General features: G+C 36.3%; 1 protein-coding gene across 13 annotated transcripts in view; it reads right to left on the bottom strand.

The window, feature by feature from the left end:
• CABCOCO1 (ciliary associated calcium binding coiled-coil 1) overlaps positions 1-16,590 on the bottom strand; it is a 140,515-nt gene that overhangs the window by 88,707 nt on the left and 35,218 nt on the right. For 9 of the 13 annotated variants that reach the window (XR_014253557.1, XR_014253558.1, XR_014253559.1 and 6 more), the window contains exon 5: positions 14,788-14,860. Coding sequence is in view for 8 of the 13 variants with exons in the window: in XM_082425629.1 (XP_082281755.1) it covers positions 14,788-14,860 (73 nt within the window). In the remaining 5 variants the exon portion in view is untranslated. The other 4 variants (XM_082425627.1, XM_082425625.1, XM_082425628.1 and 1 more) reach the window with 4 other exon arrangements.

Here is a 16,590-nt window from a genome sequence, read left to right on the forward strand (position 1 = left end):
TTTGTGTCATATTTTAGATTCCACACGTAAGTGATATGATATGTTAGTCTTTCTCTTTCTGACTTACTTCTCTTAGCATGATAATCTCCAGGTCCATCCATGTTGCTGCAAACGGCATTATTTCATTCTTTTTAATGGCTGAGTAATAGGCCATTGTATATGGGTACCACATCTTTATCCATTCATCTGTCAATGGACACGTAGGCTGCTTCCATGTCTTGGCTATTGTAAACAGTGCCGCAATGAACACTGAGGTGCATCTATCCTTTTGAACCATGTTTTTCTCTGGATATATGCCCAGGAGTGGGATTGCTGGATCATGTGGTAGCTCTATTTTTTAGTTTCTTAAGGAACCTCCATACTGTTCTCCTTGGTGGCTATACCAATTTACATTCCCACCAACAGTGTATGCAGATTCCCTTTTCTCCACACCCTATCCAGCACTTACTGTTTGTAGATTTTTGATGATGACCATTCTGACTGGTGTGGGATGATATCTCACTGTAGTTTAGATTTGCATTTCTCTAATAATCGCAATGTTGAGCATCTTTTCATTTGCCTCTTGGCCATCTGTATGTCTTCTTTGGAGAAATGTCTTTTTAGGTCTTCTGCTCAGTTTTTGATTGCATTGTTGGTTTTTCTGATATTGAGCCACATGAGCTGTTTGTAAGTTTTGGAGACTTATCCCTTCTCAGTTGCATTGTTTGTAAATATTTTCTCCCATTCTGATGGTTGTCTTTTCGTTTTGTTTATGGTTTCCTTTGCTGTGCAAAAGCTTCTGAGCTTAATTAGGTCCCATTTGTTTATTTTTCTTTTCATTTCCGTTACTCTAGGAGATGGATTGAAAAAGATATTGCTGTGATTTATGTCAAAGATGTTCTGCCTATGTTTTCCTTTAAGAGTTTTATAGTATCAGGTCTTACAGTTCAAGCTTTAATCCATTTTGAGTTTATTTTTGTGTATGGTGTTAAAGAATGTTCTAATTTCCTTTTTTACATGTAGCTGTCCAGTTTTCCCAGCACCATTTATTGAAGAGACTGTCTTTCCTCCATTGTATAATCTTGCCTCCTTTATCATAGACTAATTGACCATAGGTACATGAGTTTATTTCTGCACTTTCTATACTGTTCCATTGATCTATATTTCTGTCTTTGTGCCAGTACTGTACTGTTTTGATGTCTGTAGCTTTGTAGTATAGTCTGAAGCCAGGGAGTCTGATTCCTCCAGCTCTGTTTTTCTTTCTCAGGATTGCTTTGGCTACTTGGGATCGTTTGTGTTTCTATATAAATTTTAGTATTTTTTGTTCTAATTCTGTGAAAAATGCCATAGGTAACTTGATAGGGATTGGACTGAATCTGTAGATTGCCTTGGGTAGTATAGTCATTTTGACAATATTGATTCTTCCAATCCAAGAACATGGTATATCTTTCCATCTGCTTGTGTTACCTTCGATTTCCTTCATCAGCGTCTTATAGTTTTCAGAGTACAGGTCTTTTGTCTCCTTACACAGGTTTATTCCTAGGTATTTTATTCTTTTTGATGTGATGGTAAATGGGATTGTTTCTTTAATTTCTCTTTCTGATATTTTGTTGTTAGTGTATAGAAATGCAACAGATTTCTGTGTATTAATTTTGTATCCTGCAACTTTACTGAATTCATTGATGAGCTTTAGTAGTTTTCTGGTAGCATCTTTAGGATTTTCTATGTATAGTATCAAGTCATCTGCAAACAGTGACAGTTTTACTTCTTCTTTTCCAATCTGGATTCCTTTTATTTCTTTTTCTTCTCTGATTGCCATGGCTAGGACGTCCAAAACTATGTTGAATAAAAGTGGCAAGAGTGGACATCCTTGTCTTGTTCCTGATCTTAGAGGAAATGCTTTCAACTCTTTACCATTCAATATGATGTTAGCTGTAGGTTTATCATATATGGCCTTTATTATGTTGAGGTATGTTCCCTCTATGCTCAGTTTCAAGAGTTTTTATCATAAATGGTGTTGAACTTTGTCAAAAGTATTTTCTACATCTATTGAGATGATCATATGGTTTTTAAGACAATCTCTTTTATTGATGCATTTAGACCACTGACATTAAAAGTGATTATTGATATAGTTGGATTAATATGTACCATATTTGTTTCTGTTTTCCATTTGTTGCCTTTGTTCTTTGTTCCTATTTTTGTCTTCCACTCTTTTCTTGCCTTTCTGGTTGTAATTTTTCTTTCCATTTCTTACCATATCACATATATAGTTACTCTTTCAGTGCCTTCTCTAGAGCAATATCCATTTATAGCTAATCCAAGTCCAATTTCAAATAACACTATACTGCTTCATGGGTAGTGTGAGGACCTTATAATAACAAAATAAAACTATTTTCTCCCTGTTGTCCCTTGTATCAGTGATGAAATTTATGTCAATTGTAGATAAGCATATATATATAAAGTCAAATATATTATTGTCATTATTATTTAAACAAACTTCTCTGTTAGATAAATTAATAATAAGAGAAACAAAAGTTTTTATTTTACCTTCACTTATTCCCTCTTTGATGCACTTCCTTACTTTATGCAGACCCAAGTTTCTGACCTGTATTATTTTACCTCTCTCTAAATAACTTCTTTTAACATTTCTTATAAGGGAGGTCTACTGGCAATAAATTCCCTCAAGTTTTGTTTGTTTGAGAAAGTCTTTATTTCTCTTTCACCTTTGAAGGATAATTTCACAGGGTACGGAATTCTAGGTTGGTAGTTTTTTTTCTCTCAACACTTAACATTTCACTCCACACATTTCTTGCTTGTATGGTTTTAGAGAAGAAGTTGGAAATAATTCTTATATTGTTTCCTCTTTGGGTTGAGTTTGTTTTGCCCTCCTAACTTCTTTCAGGATTTTTCTTTATCTTTGATTTTATATAATTTAAAAATGATATGCCTAGTTGTAATTTTTTTGGCATTTATCATCTCTGGTGTTCTCTGGGCTCCCAGGATGTAAGAAAATTAATTTGGGAAAATTTTCATTCACTATTATTTCAAGTATTTCCTCTGTTCCTTTCTCTCCTTCTACTCTGGTATTCCCACTGTATGTATGTTATACCTTTTGTAGTTGTCCCACAGACCTTGGATAGTCTGTTCTGTTCTTTTCTTTTTCAGTGTTTGTTCTCTTTGGTTTTTGGTTTGAGTATTCTTTTGATAATATCCTCTAGCTCAGAGATTCTTTCCTCAGCTGTTTCCAGCCTACTAATAAGCCCATCAAAGGTATTCTTCATTTCTTTTACAGCATTTTAGTATGAACTATATAATCAGCCAAACATTGAAGAAGGAGATCAGTAAGAAGGCATTGCCATAGCAGATATCAAGAAATTCTATAACGGTATGGTAATTAAAGCAGGGTGATATTCTGACAGGGATTGGCAAAAAAACCAATGGTATCACTGGTCAAAATGAATCAAACTGAGCATTAAGAATAGTAAGTAAAATGGATCAAAACACAACAAGACAAAACACAATAAAATCTATTTTAGTTTCCTATTCCTGCTATAGCAAATTACCACAAACAGTGGCTTAAATCAGTACAAATTTAGTTTATAGTTCTGGGAGTCAGAAGTCCTCAACTTAATGTGTTGACAGGGCTGCATTCATTCTAGAGGCTCTACTGAAGAATCTTTAGATAATCTGTTTCCTTGCCTTATCCAGCTCCTAGAAGGCACCTGAGTTCCTTGGCTCCTTGCCTCTTCCTCCATCTTCAAATCTCTCCTTTTAACTGACTCTGACTCTCCTTCCTCCCTTCTCCTCTTAGAAGGAACATTATTCAGTCTACGAGGATCACTTTTGGAGGATACTAAAAACCCAACTTATTATTTTGAAAACTATTAGAGAAAGGAGGACAATCAAGAACTTATCCTGTCTTTTCTATATAAAATGTATCTCACTTTAATCAAATAATTGAAGAGTGTAAGTTTCTGTTTATAGAAATATCCAGCTCATAAATGAAAAAAGAATGACAAAATATAAAAAGAGAGAGAGAAAACCAGACATTACCTCCTAATAAAATTGTACATAACCACCTAAATATCGTTCTTGCTAAACATTTGAACTGAAATCTAGTCAGTCTTCCAACATTAAGTACCCATGTACTGGAAATATGGAAGATAGAAGGACATCTTAAGGATACCACAGAAATGCAATTAGCAAACCAGACTGTGGGAAATTCTATAGCATAGAAGATCTGGAGTCTTCAACAAATAAAGTGCAAGGAAATAGAAAAGAATACAAATAAAGAACCTATAAATTAAAAATAACTTAATCTAATTGCAATGTAGGTATCTTATTTGGATGCTACTAAAACATACAAACAAACAAATATATAAATAACCCAAAACACAGACACAAACCAGTTATAATCAGGGGCTTTTGAACGCTGACTGTGTATTTGATGATCTTACAGAGTTACTTTAATTCAATACATTTTAGAGTCATACATTAAAGTACTTAACAATTATGGACATAAGTTCATAATTGTTGAAGCTAGGTAATGGATATATGAGAGTTAATATTATTCCTTCTACTTTGTATATGATTGAAACATCCTGCAATAAAAAATTTCGTTTTAAAGAATTACTTGGTAAAATGCTATAAAAATCATGGCATTTCGATTGTGATTATACTGAGTTTACAGATTAGAGTGACATGACATCTTCATAAAATTGAGTCTCCTCAACTGGGAACAAATTTGCTCTCCATTTATTCAGGATTTAAAATTTTTTATTTTTACTAAAACTGCTTAATTTTCTTTGCATTATTCTTGCACATTTTGTTAGATTCATTCCTAAACATTTTATGATTTTCATTATTACCAATGTAATCCTTTTCTAATAGGTTATTACTAAAATACAGGACAATATTTTCTTAATGTTGGTTTCTTATCATACCACCTGCAAACAATGGCAGATTTGTATCTTGTTTTTCAATACCTTTCTTTTTCTTCTGCTTTTGACTTCTGTTTTGTTTTATCACATTGGCTAGGAACCAAAATCCAATGTTGGGTAAAAGTAATCAGGCTTGTCTTGTTCCTTGTGGGTATTTTAATGTTTTCATTAAGATATTTTAGTGAGACTTTAATTTTTGGTATATTCTATGAGTTAAGAGTGTAATTCTATATTACTGACTAGAGTCTTTTTAAAATGAGAAATGGATGTTTATCAAATGCTTGACCATATTTATTGAGATGATCACTTGGTTTTTTCTTCCCCTAATCTGATAATGTACTGAATTATATTAATAGATATCCCAGTGTTAAACCATCCTTCCATATCTGGAATAAACACTATTTGAACATCCGATCCTTTGCTATATTTCACTTCCTAATATTTTATTTAAGATTATTGCATCTATTTTCAGAACTGAGGTTGCCTATGACTTTGTATTATTCTTTTCCATTTTTGCTTATAATTCATTATCAATTCACAGAGTAGATTTAAAACTTTCTCAGGATTATACTAACTTCAGAGGAGGAGTTGAAAGCTTTCCATCTCTATGCTTTATAATAATTTATATAAAAGGGAATTATCTACTATTCGAAATTTTGGTAGAACTAGCCTGTAAAACCTTCCACATCTGATGCCATTTTTACATGTAGATTTTTCAATATCTTATATGGTTATCGTTCTATTAAGGTTTTGTACACTCTCTCAAGTAAATTTACAGCTTCTCAAGTAAAATTTACACTTCCCTGAATACTGTTTTTTCTAGATTTTCCTAGGTATTTTATTCTTTTTGTTGCAATGGTAAATGGAAGTGTTTCCTTAATTTCTCTTTCAGATTTTTCATCATTGGTGTATAGGAATTCAAGAGATTTCTGTGCATTCATTTTGTATCTGGCAACTTTACCAAATTCATTGATTAGCTCTAGTAGTTTTCTGGTGGCATCTGTAGGATTCTCTATGTATAGTATCATGTGATCTGCAAACAGTGACAGTTTTACTTCTTCTTTTCCAATTTGTAGTCCTTTTATTTCTTTTTCTTCTCTGATTGCTGTGGCTAGGACTTCCAAAATTATGTTGAATAACAGTGGCGAGAGTGGACATCCTTGTCTTGTTCCCGATCTTAGAGGAAATACTTTCAATTTTTCACCATTGAGAATGATGTTTGCTGTGGGTTTGTCGTATATGGCCTTTATTATGTTGAGGTAGGTTCCCTCTATGCCCACTTTCTGGAGAGTTTTTATCATAAATGGGTGTTGAATTTTGTCAAAAGCTTTTTCTGCAGCTATTGAGATGATCATATGGTTTTTATTCTTCATTTGTTAATATGGTGTATCACATTGATTGATTTGCGTACATTGAAGAATCCTTGCATCCCTGGGATAAATCCCACTTGGTCATGGTGTATGATCCTTTTAATGTGTTGTTGGATTCTGTTTGCTAGTATTTTGTTGAGGATTTTTGCATCTATATTCATCACTGATATTCGTCTGTAATTTTCTTTTTTTGTAGTATCTTTGTCTGGTTTTGGTATCAGGGTGATGGTGGCCTCATAAAATGAGTTTGGGAGTGTTCCTTCCTCTGCAATTTATTGGAAGAGTTTGAGAAGGATGGGTGTTAGCTCTTCTCTAAATGTTTGGTAGAATTCACCTGTGAAGCCATCTGGTCCTGGACTTTTGTTTGTTGGAAGATTTTTAATCACAGTTTCAATTTCATTGCTTGTGATTGGTCTGTTCATATTTTCTGTTTCTTCCTGGTTCAGTCTTGGGAGGTTATACCTTTCTAAGAATTTGTCCATTTCTTCCAGGTTGTCCATATTGTTGGCATTGAGTTTCTCGTAGTAGTCTCTTAGGATGCTTTGTATTTCTGCGGTGTCTGTTGTAACTTCCCCTTTTTCATTTCTAATTTTATTGATTTGAGTCCTCTCCCTCTTTTTCTTGATGAGTCTGGCTAATGGTTTATCAATTTTGTTTATCTTCTGAAAGAACCAGCTTTTAGTTTTATTGATCTTTGCTATTATTTTCTTAGTTTCTATTTCATTTAGTTCTGCTCTGATCTTTATGATTTCTTTCCTTCTGCTAACTTTGGGTTTTGTTTGTTCTTCTTTCTCTAGTTCCTTTAGGTGTAAGGTTAGATTGTTTATTTGAGATTTTTCTTGTTTCTTGAGGTAGGGTTGTATAGCTACAAACTTCCCTCTTAGAACTGCTTTTGCTGCATCCCATAGGTTTTGGATCATCGTGTTTTCATTGTCATTTGTCTCTAGGTATTTTTTGATTTCTTCTTTGGTTTCTTCAGTGATCTCTTGGTTATTTAGTAATGTATTGTTTAGCCTCCATGTGTTTGTGTTTTTTACGTTTTTTTCCCTGTAATTGATTTCTAATCTCATAGCGTTGTGGTCAGAAAAGATGCTTGATATGATTTCAATTTTCTTCAATTTACTGAGGCTTGATTTGTGACCCAAGATGTGATCTATCCTGGAGAATGTTCTGTGTGCACTTGAGAAGAAAGTGTAATCTGCTGTTTTTGGATGGAATGTCCTATAAATATCAATAAATCTATCTGGTCTATTGTGTCATTAAAAGCGTCTGTTTCCTTATTTATTTTCATTTTGGATGATCTGTCCATTGGTGTAAATGAGGTGTTAAAGTTCTCCACTATTATTGTGTTACTGTCAATTTCCTCTTTTATAGCTGTTAGCAGTTGCCTTATGTATTGAGGTGCTACTATGTTGGGTGCATATATATATATAATCGTTATAGCTTCTTCTTGGCTGATCCCCTGATCATTATGTAGTGTCCTTCCTTGTCTCTTGTAACATTCTTTATTTTAAAGTCTATTTTATCTTATATGTGGATTGCTACTCCAGCTTTCATTTGATTTCCATTTGCATGGAATATCTTTTTCCATCCCCTCACTTTCAGTCTGAATGTGTCCCTAGGTCTGAAGTGGGTCTCTTGTAGACAGCATATATATGGGTCTTGTGTTTGTATCCATTCAGCAAGCCTGTGTCTTTTGGTTGAAGCATTTAATCCATTCACGTTTAAGGTAATTATTGATATGTATGTTCCTATTACCATTTTCTTAATAGTTTTGGGTTTGTTTTTCTAGGTCGTTTTCTTCCCTTGTGTTTCCCACTTAGAGAAGTTCCTTTAGCATTTGTTGTAGAGCTGGTTTGGTGGTGCTGAATTCTCTTAGCTTTTGCTTGTCTGTAAAGCTTTTGATTTCTCCATCTAATCTGAATGAGATCCTTGCTGGGTAGAGTAATCTTGGTTGTAGGTTCTTCTCTTTCATCACTTTAAGTATATCATGCCACTCCCTTCTGGCTTGTAGAGTTTCTGCTGAGAAATCAGCTGTTAACCTTATGGGAGTTCCCTTGTATGTTATTTGTCGTTTTTCCCTTGTTGCTTTTAATAATTTTTCTTTGTCTTTAATTTTTGCCAAATTGATTACTATGTGTCTCGGCATGTTTCTCCTTGGGTTTATCCTGTGTGGGACTCTCTGAGCTTCCTGGACTTGGGTGGCTATTTCCTTTCCCATGTTAGGGAAGTTTTCAACTATAATCTCTTCAAATATTTTCTCTGGTCCTTTCTCTCTCTCTTCTCCTTCTGGGACCCCTATAATGTGAATGTTGTTGCGTTTAATGTTGTCCCAGAGGTCTCTTAGGCTGTCTTCATTTCTTTTCATTCTTTTTTCTTTATTCTGTTCCGCAGCAGTGAATTCCACCATTCTGTCTTCCAGTTCACTTATCCGTTCTTCTGCCTCAGTTATTCTGCTATTGATTCCTTCTAGTGTAGTTTTCATTTCAGTTATTGTATTGTTCATCTCTGTTTGTTTGTTCTTTCATTCTTCTAGGTGTTTGTTAAACATTTCTTGCATCTTCTCGATCTTTCCCTCCATTCTTTTCCCAAGGTCCTGGATCATCTTCACTATCATTACTTTGAATTCTTTTTCTTGAAGGTTGCCTATCTCCACTTCATTTAGCTGTTTTTCTGGGGTTTTATCTTGTTCCTTCATCTGGTACATAGCCCTCTGCCTTTTCATCTTGTCTATCTTTCTGTGAATGTGGTTTTTGTTCCACAGGCTGCAAGATTGTAGTTCTTCTTGCTTCTGCTGTCTGCCCTCTGGTGGATGAGGCTATCTAAAAGGCTTATGCTAGTTTCCTGATGGGAGCGACTGGTGGCGTGTAGAGCTGACTGTTGCTCTGGTGAGCAGAGCTCAGTAAAACTTTAATCTGCTTGACTGCTGATGGGTGGGGCTGGTTTCCCTGCCTGTTGGTTGTTTGGCCTGAGGCAACCCAACACTGGAGCCTACCTGGGCTCTTTGGTGGGGCTAACGGCGGACTCTGGGAGGGCTCACAGCAAGGAGTACTTCCCAGAACTTCTGTTGCCAGTGTCCTTGTCCCCATGGTGAGCCACAGCTGCCCCACCGCCTCTGCAGGAGACCCTCCAACACTAGCAGGTAGGTCTGGTTCAGTCTCCCCTGGGGTCACTGCTCCTTCCCCTGGGTCCCGATGTGCACACCACTTTATGTGTGCCCTCGAAGAGTGGAGTCTCTTTCCCCCAGTTCTGTTGAAGTCCTGCAATTAAATCCCAATAGCCTTCAAAGTCTGGTTCTCTAGGAATTCCTCCTCCCATTGCTGGACCCCCAGGTTGGGAAGCCTGACGTGGGGCTCAGAACCTTCCCTCCAGTGGGTGAACTTCTGTGGTATAAGTGTTCTCCAGTCTGTGAGTCACCCACCCAGCAGTTATGGGACTAGATTTTAGTGTGATTGCACCCCTCCTACCGTCTCACTGTGGCTTCTCCTTTGTCCTTGGACGTGGGGTATCTTTTTTGGTGAGTTCCAGTGTCCTCCTGTCAATGACTGTCCAGCAGCTAGTTGCAATCCTGGTGCTCTCATAAGAGGGAGTGAGAGCACATCCTTCTACTCCGCCATCTTGGTTCCAATCCCCCTAAAAATTATTTATTTTTTAAAAAACTTATTTTATTTATTTTTGGCTGTGTTGGGTCTTCATTGCTGCTCATTGGCTTTTCTCTAGTTGCGGTGAGCGGGGGCTACTCTTCGTTGGGGTGCGCAGGCTTCTCATTGTGGTGGCTTATCTTGTGGAGCACAGGCTCTAGGCATGCGGTTTCAGTAGTTGCAGCATGTGGGCTCAGTAGTTGTGGCACGCAGGCTCTAGAGCACAGGCTCAGTAGTTCTGGCACATGGGCTTAGTTGCTCTGTGGGGTGTGGGATCTTCCCAGACCAGGGATCAAACCCGTGTCCCCTGAATTGGCGGATTCTCAACCACTGTGCCACCAAGGAAGCCCTCTCTTATGATTTTATTTTCCTCAACTGCTTGTTGATTTATCTTTACATTAGATGATCCTGGTTCATTTGTCTGTTGATGTTTGTTTGCCATAGCTTGCCTCTAGAGACTGTAGGGGAGGGGTAAAGAATGATGGTACGTAGGTGTGCCAGTAGTTTATATTCAGTGTGTATTCATGGTCCCTTCTGAACATCAGTGGTCACTTCAGAACTGCCCTTCTCTTTGGTATCAATGTCCACCATAGTTTCTTTAGCTTTGGAGCAAATGCCATGGAGTTCCAGTGCTCTACATAAGCAGCAGAAGGTAAACGGGCTAGATGGTGCAGTTGCTCTACTTGCTTTATTTTCCCCCTAAAGCTTTCTCCCATTTCTGTATCAATTGAGGATGCCTAAATAAATGCAGCATTAACTCTGTAGCAGCTTCTCAGTACATATGGGTCTGTAGTTTCATCTAATCAGTAATCTATAATTTTAGATGTCATAAAAGCTCTTATCTACAGCAATATGAATTTTGAAAATTTTGGTCTTTTATGGGATTTTAGATGGAAGAGGAGTTGTACATGTGTGCTTAGTTCACTCTTTTGAAAAAATCACTATTCCCTTTGCAAAAGTTCTTCCTGCTGCTTTTGGGGACCTATTCATCCTCTGTCACCCATTTAATACAGTCAACTTGGGTCTTCTAATAACATCACTCCTCTGGCCATAGTGACTAATTGAGAGTGGATGCATGCCACAAGCACAGACAATAGACTGGGAGGAAGAATGTCTCTTTCTTTTGGAGTTGCTAAACTGAAGCTGCCTCTTTCATGTCTACCACCAGCTGGAGGAAGCCTGTCTGCAGTAGAAGGGAACAAGGCCCTTCAGAAAAAACAAATGAAAAAAGTCTAGGAGAGATGAGAGACTGAACCACGTGCATGTATACACCCACCCACATGAATTTACATACACACTCAATAACACTGTTGACTACTTAGATCCAGTTGGCTTTAGTCCAGCTTTCATCCCCTGCATTTACCAATTAGTGATCTAATAATATACCCCCCCCCCACTTTTTTATTAATTATTTTGAGTGGAATTCCTTTCACTTGCACCAAAAATATAAAATGCACTTTCTGGCTAACTCATTCACAACCTTTAGATTTCCTCTTAGATTTCACTCATTACTGGAAGCCACCCTATATTGTAATTATTTATGTAATCATCTCTCTCCTCTCATTTGACAATAAACTCCTTGAGGACAAGAATCATTGCTCGTCACTGTGTACCCCTAGAACTTAGCACAGGCCTAGAGCACAATAGGAACTGGATAACATGTGGAATAATGAATATATAATTGTTATAGCTGCATCATCTCATTTTAGTAGATGCCTGGCAGTAGATACCTGGTTAGAACCATGACTTAGGGTATCTGCTATGAGTTTTTTGACCATCATCATTGCTAATATCCAATAGCGTTCTTTGTGTGCAAGTATTCACTGTTTCTTCTAGTTTTCAGGTAACAAAAGCAAAGGACATAGCAGTTTCCAGGTTTCTGGGTGGGTCCTTAAGGCCAAAGAAAAAATATATTCCTTAAGGAGATTCTGGTTCCCTTACAGTTCTTAAGTCTGTGGATCTGTGGTCTAATTGCATTGTCAAAACAATAGATTTGGAGAGTTCCTGGCTTGGGTGCTTAAAAGGGAATCCTCATCTCTATAAATAAAATAAGTGTCACACAGTACTTCATCCACTAAGATGGCTACAACTACAGGTATCTGTTGCCTTCGTTTTCTGCTCCATTCTGTCATTATTCTAGCTCATTCTAGTTGTTTACTGCCTTTTTCAATGTATATTGCAAACAACAACACTATTATATGCGAACCACTGAATGAACTACAACACATGCTGCTTATAGAACTATACCTATTAGATTTCTAGATTATGAAAAATCTCAGGTCAAGAATAATGACTTACCGAAATATGCCTCTAAGGTGTAACGTGAAATTTCTTGAAAAAGGTGAGTAGAAATTGCTAGAAACAATTGTCAAATTCAAAAATACAAATTCAATTTTCTTTAAACTAAAACCCAAGAAAAGTATGAATATGATTTATTTATGTTCTCTACTAATAATTAGAATATTTAGCCATTATTCTTAGAGGCAATTTACATGTTTTCTTATAATCATCTATCCACAACTAAGAAAGAAACTAAATTTTGTCAGTGTTATCTACCTTGAATGCTTGCCTGAGATTTAAATTTGGAACATTTATATGGCTTTTGTATGGCCCTTGTTTGGTTCAAGAGCCCTGAGGTCAGTATGAATAATTACATTAGTGGGGCAGGCCTCTGCTTCCTCTATGAAAGGTTGTCAATTTAAAAAACAGTATTTGCACCAAAGGTTATCAGGCACTTCTAAAATGCCACAAAATGTTGTAGTATAACACTTGCTTTGGTTAATCCTTTAAAATTCTATGAACGGTCTAATTCTTTAAGACCCAATATCCTTCCTTAAGGACTTTTTTTTTATAGCTCTGGTCAGCTTGGGGAAAATACAAAAGACAATAGAAAATAAATGAGCCAATCCTTGTCTGCTTTCTCCATTTTATCTTTCCATAAGCATAAATGTCACCTAAATATAACCTTACAATGGAGAAGAAAGGCACGATTGTGTAATTAACAAAGAGAAAAGGGAATTCTTTATGAAATTTTTTTCTTGATGATTCTAAATGTCTGCATATGCTGCTATTGAAGCCACTATCATTTTCCCAAAGTTTTGCTGAATAGATGAGATAGTATTGTATTCCTAACAGATAATTACTGCAATGCTGTCACACTGTATGATGTAATTCTGAAATGGAAACGTTGTCAGTGAAAGTTTGTCAAGTGACACCTAACTTAAGCTACAGTATGAGGAGACTGCAAAGAAGCAACTTTAAGGAAAGTCAAAAGCAAAAAGGGTTCCTTGTTTTCCTTCAGCTCATTTAAAAGGCCAGCATTAGAATAAGTACCCAAGTGGAGACTGATACACAGTGACTGAGGTGTTTAATGAAGTAAGCAATTTATAAACTGCAGAATAACAATACTAGGGAAGACAGAACAGTTGGCACATTCCACCTGGTTCTTAATATCAGGGAAATTATAATGATAATGTAAATATCCCCTTATTCACTTTATTTATTTATTTTTTTTTAATAAATTTATTTTATTTTTTATTTATTTATTTTTGGCTGCATTGGGTCTTCGTTGCTGCACACGGGCTTTCTCTCATTGCAGTGAGTGGGAGCTACTCTTCGTTGCGGTGTGTGGGCTTCTCATTGCGGTGGCTTCTCTTGTTGTGGAGCATGGGCTCTAGGCGTGTGGATTTCAGTAGCTGTGGCCCACGTGCTTCAGTAGTTGTGGCTTGCGGGCTCTAGAGTGCAGTCTCAGTAGTTGTGGCACACGGGCTTAGTTGCTCCGCGGCATGAGGGATCTTCCCGGACCAGGGCTTGAACCCGTGTCCCCTGCATTGGCAGGCAGATTCTTAACCACTGCACCACCACGGAAGTCCCATCCCTTATTCACTTTATGTCTGACCATGGCCATTCCCATCTCCTATATTTCTAGGCAATACAGCCTCCTCAAGCAGTTGAGAATCTAAGGAGCACTTCTGATGGCATCTTTAGCCTCCTTAAGATGTTTTCTTACCCAGGATTCATTTCTAGTAAATACATATATGTGATTATATGTAAGGCTGTTCAAAAGTATCTTTAAGTAGACCATTTCTTGTAGAACTGCTATTACATGCACTGTCACTGAATCACTTATGTCGTATTAAGAGGGGTTACTATGTCCTGCATTATACTATATGCTGTGTAGAAATATAGCATGTGATCCTTGCCTTCAAGGAAATTACAGTTGGATTATGTTAACTATATCAATCCACAGGAAACAATTAGAAAACCATATAACATGGTACAGATTTACATGCTTATTGGTGTGCTAAGAGTAGCACAGCAGAAAGAGATCAATTCAGCAGAAAGAGATCAATTCAGATCAATTCAGCAGAAAGAGATCAATTGGAATAAAATAATAGAACGTGATTAAAGAGTTTGTCTAAGCCCTTCCTTTGAGATGCGATGCAATTAAGGAAGGTCTGCTTCATTGAGGAAGTGGGATTTGAATTAGGCCTTAAACAATGAGTACACTGAAAATAAATGTGAAATTAGAAGAGATTTAACCAAATTAATTTATCTCACTTTTCCTGATTTTATTTGTACGAAGACGTACATACTCTATCCAACTGAGCTTTGTCAAATAATCCATAAATACATAAAGTATACATGATTAACAATGCTTTTAATGCCAAAAGACGCTTATTTTCTTAATCCAAAGCTCACTCTATGTAATTATTCTTTTTGCAAACTACTAGTTGGTTATATTAACACTTGAGTAATCTTGACAAGAAGTTGCTTTAAGCTGTTAAAGATCCAGATGCTGATCAGCATGCATTAAGTGATTCAGCTTAATTGGTTCCATCTAGATAAATTACTTACCTCAGTTCCTATCACAATTTCTTCCCTGGCAGAGAAGAACAGAAACTCATATAGCTTGTAGTGTTGAAATAAGCTGAAATACAAAATAAATGTGGAAAGCTGATAAATTTATTTCAGGAAAAAAAAGCAAATATGTAAGAATATTTATTACAGGAAAGTTGTTTGAATTGACCAAGCTAAAGACATTAAACACTAACATGAAGTTAGCCACCTCCTTTACTCCAAAATAAGTTGCCCAGAAATGCTAAAAAATTAAAGGTTTACTTTTTTGAGACATTGACAGTATAACACAGTACCTAAATTAATATCAGTAAACTAATCTGTGATGAGTGGATAGGTTTGGGGTAGATTTCATCTTGACTTTTCCTGGCTCACAACCAAATATTGCACTGCCTCTAAACAACACCAAACTTCACATTCTTTTTCATGTTTTGCTCCAAACTGGAGTCAATTTCCTCTCATATGAATAGCACTGAATTCTATAGGCTACTTCCATATCAATTACTTCTCACATTCTCAAACTGTTTCAAGATTAAGGTAATTTCTGATAACACCTGAAGAATGATGCAACATTAACTGAAATACTTTTTAGATGAATGATTTTCTTGAAGAATATTCCATTACACATCAAAGAGAGGAATTTGAGCAAGATAATTTCTTTAGTTCCTACCTGAAAGACTAAATGGTCAGTGTATAAAAACTGTAAAGAGCTAAAAGAGCTTAAAAATATATAGTTCAAGTAAGATTAAAGATATCAGCAATGTGTTACTGAGAGTTAAAAATTTACTGAAGGGTTGACTTCTAATATCCTGTTTGTGATAATATTTGAATTTTTCTAATTCTCTTCCTGCTGGTTGGGAAAATTAATAGACTCATAATACAGCAAAATGCCGAAGAACAAAGAACTGTCTTAGTGGTTTCTCTTTCACTCTGGTGCCTTTTGCTATTTAAGAAAATTGATTTTAATATAACTGAGAAATTAACATTTGCAAAATGTAGCTACAGAGCATGTATAATAATGGCTTCTCCTGAATGCTGTAATGGATCAAAGTCTCAATTCATTTGAAATCAACGAAGAAATCCTCAGGCAGCTGGGTCTCTCTGAGTTATATTAACAGTTGATCTCACTACTAACACAATCCATTAAAAAGTGATGGGTGTACAGACTCAGTCATGGTTTGTTTTGTTTTGTTTTATTTTTGACTACATTCAAATTAGTCATCAACATACAGAAAACTAACTTAGCTTTTGACATTACTTTGATTTGTTGGCTAGAAAATACAACAAGATTAGTGAAGTTTGATGATCCAATGAAGCAAAATAAATTCAAACTCTCCTTCCCTTACATTGGTTACCTAGAGAAAGCTTCAAGGTTAAAACTATCACATTATCAATAACTGACTTTGAGTAGAAAAATTAAAGACTGTAGAATATTTTGGAAATAGCTTGGCTTCTTCTCAGTTAACTAGTCTAAAACTTTCCTTTCCCCATCTGTGTCACACAGCGAAGTCAATTCATAAATCTTCCTTCCTGCAATTTCATAATCTTTCCACGTTATTCTCCTCATTGCATACAGTTATTAGATTATCCCATACCAAAAAAGAAATTCACTTCTTACAATGAAAATAAAATGCTTGACTTGGATGCAGTGGCCAAAGATACAGGGTTGGGCAAGGCCAGGACTACAGTGAGACATAGAAGGGGAGGGGGGGCCACCAAAGGGAGGCACTTATTCAGGGGCAGGTCAAGTCATACCACCATTGCCTTGCTCTGGTTCCCACCAACAGCTGGGGTTCTCTCACT

The sequence above is a fragment of the Balaenoptera physalus genome (genome assembly GCF_965194825.1).
Source record: "Balaenoptera physalus genome assembly, chromosome: 14".
NCBI classification, from domain to species: Eukaryota; Metazoa; Chordata; class Mammalia; order Artiodactyla; family Balaenopteridae; genus Balaenoptera; species Balaenoptera physalus.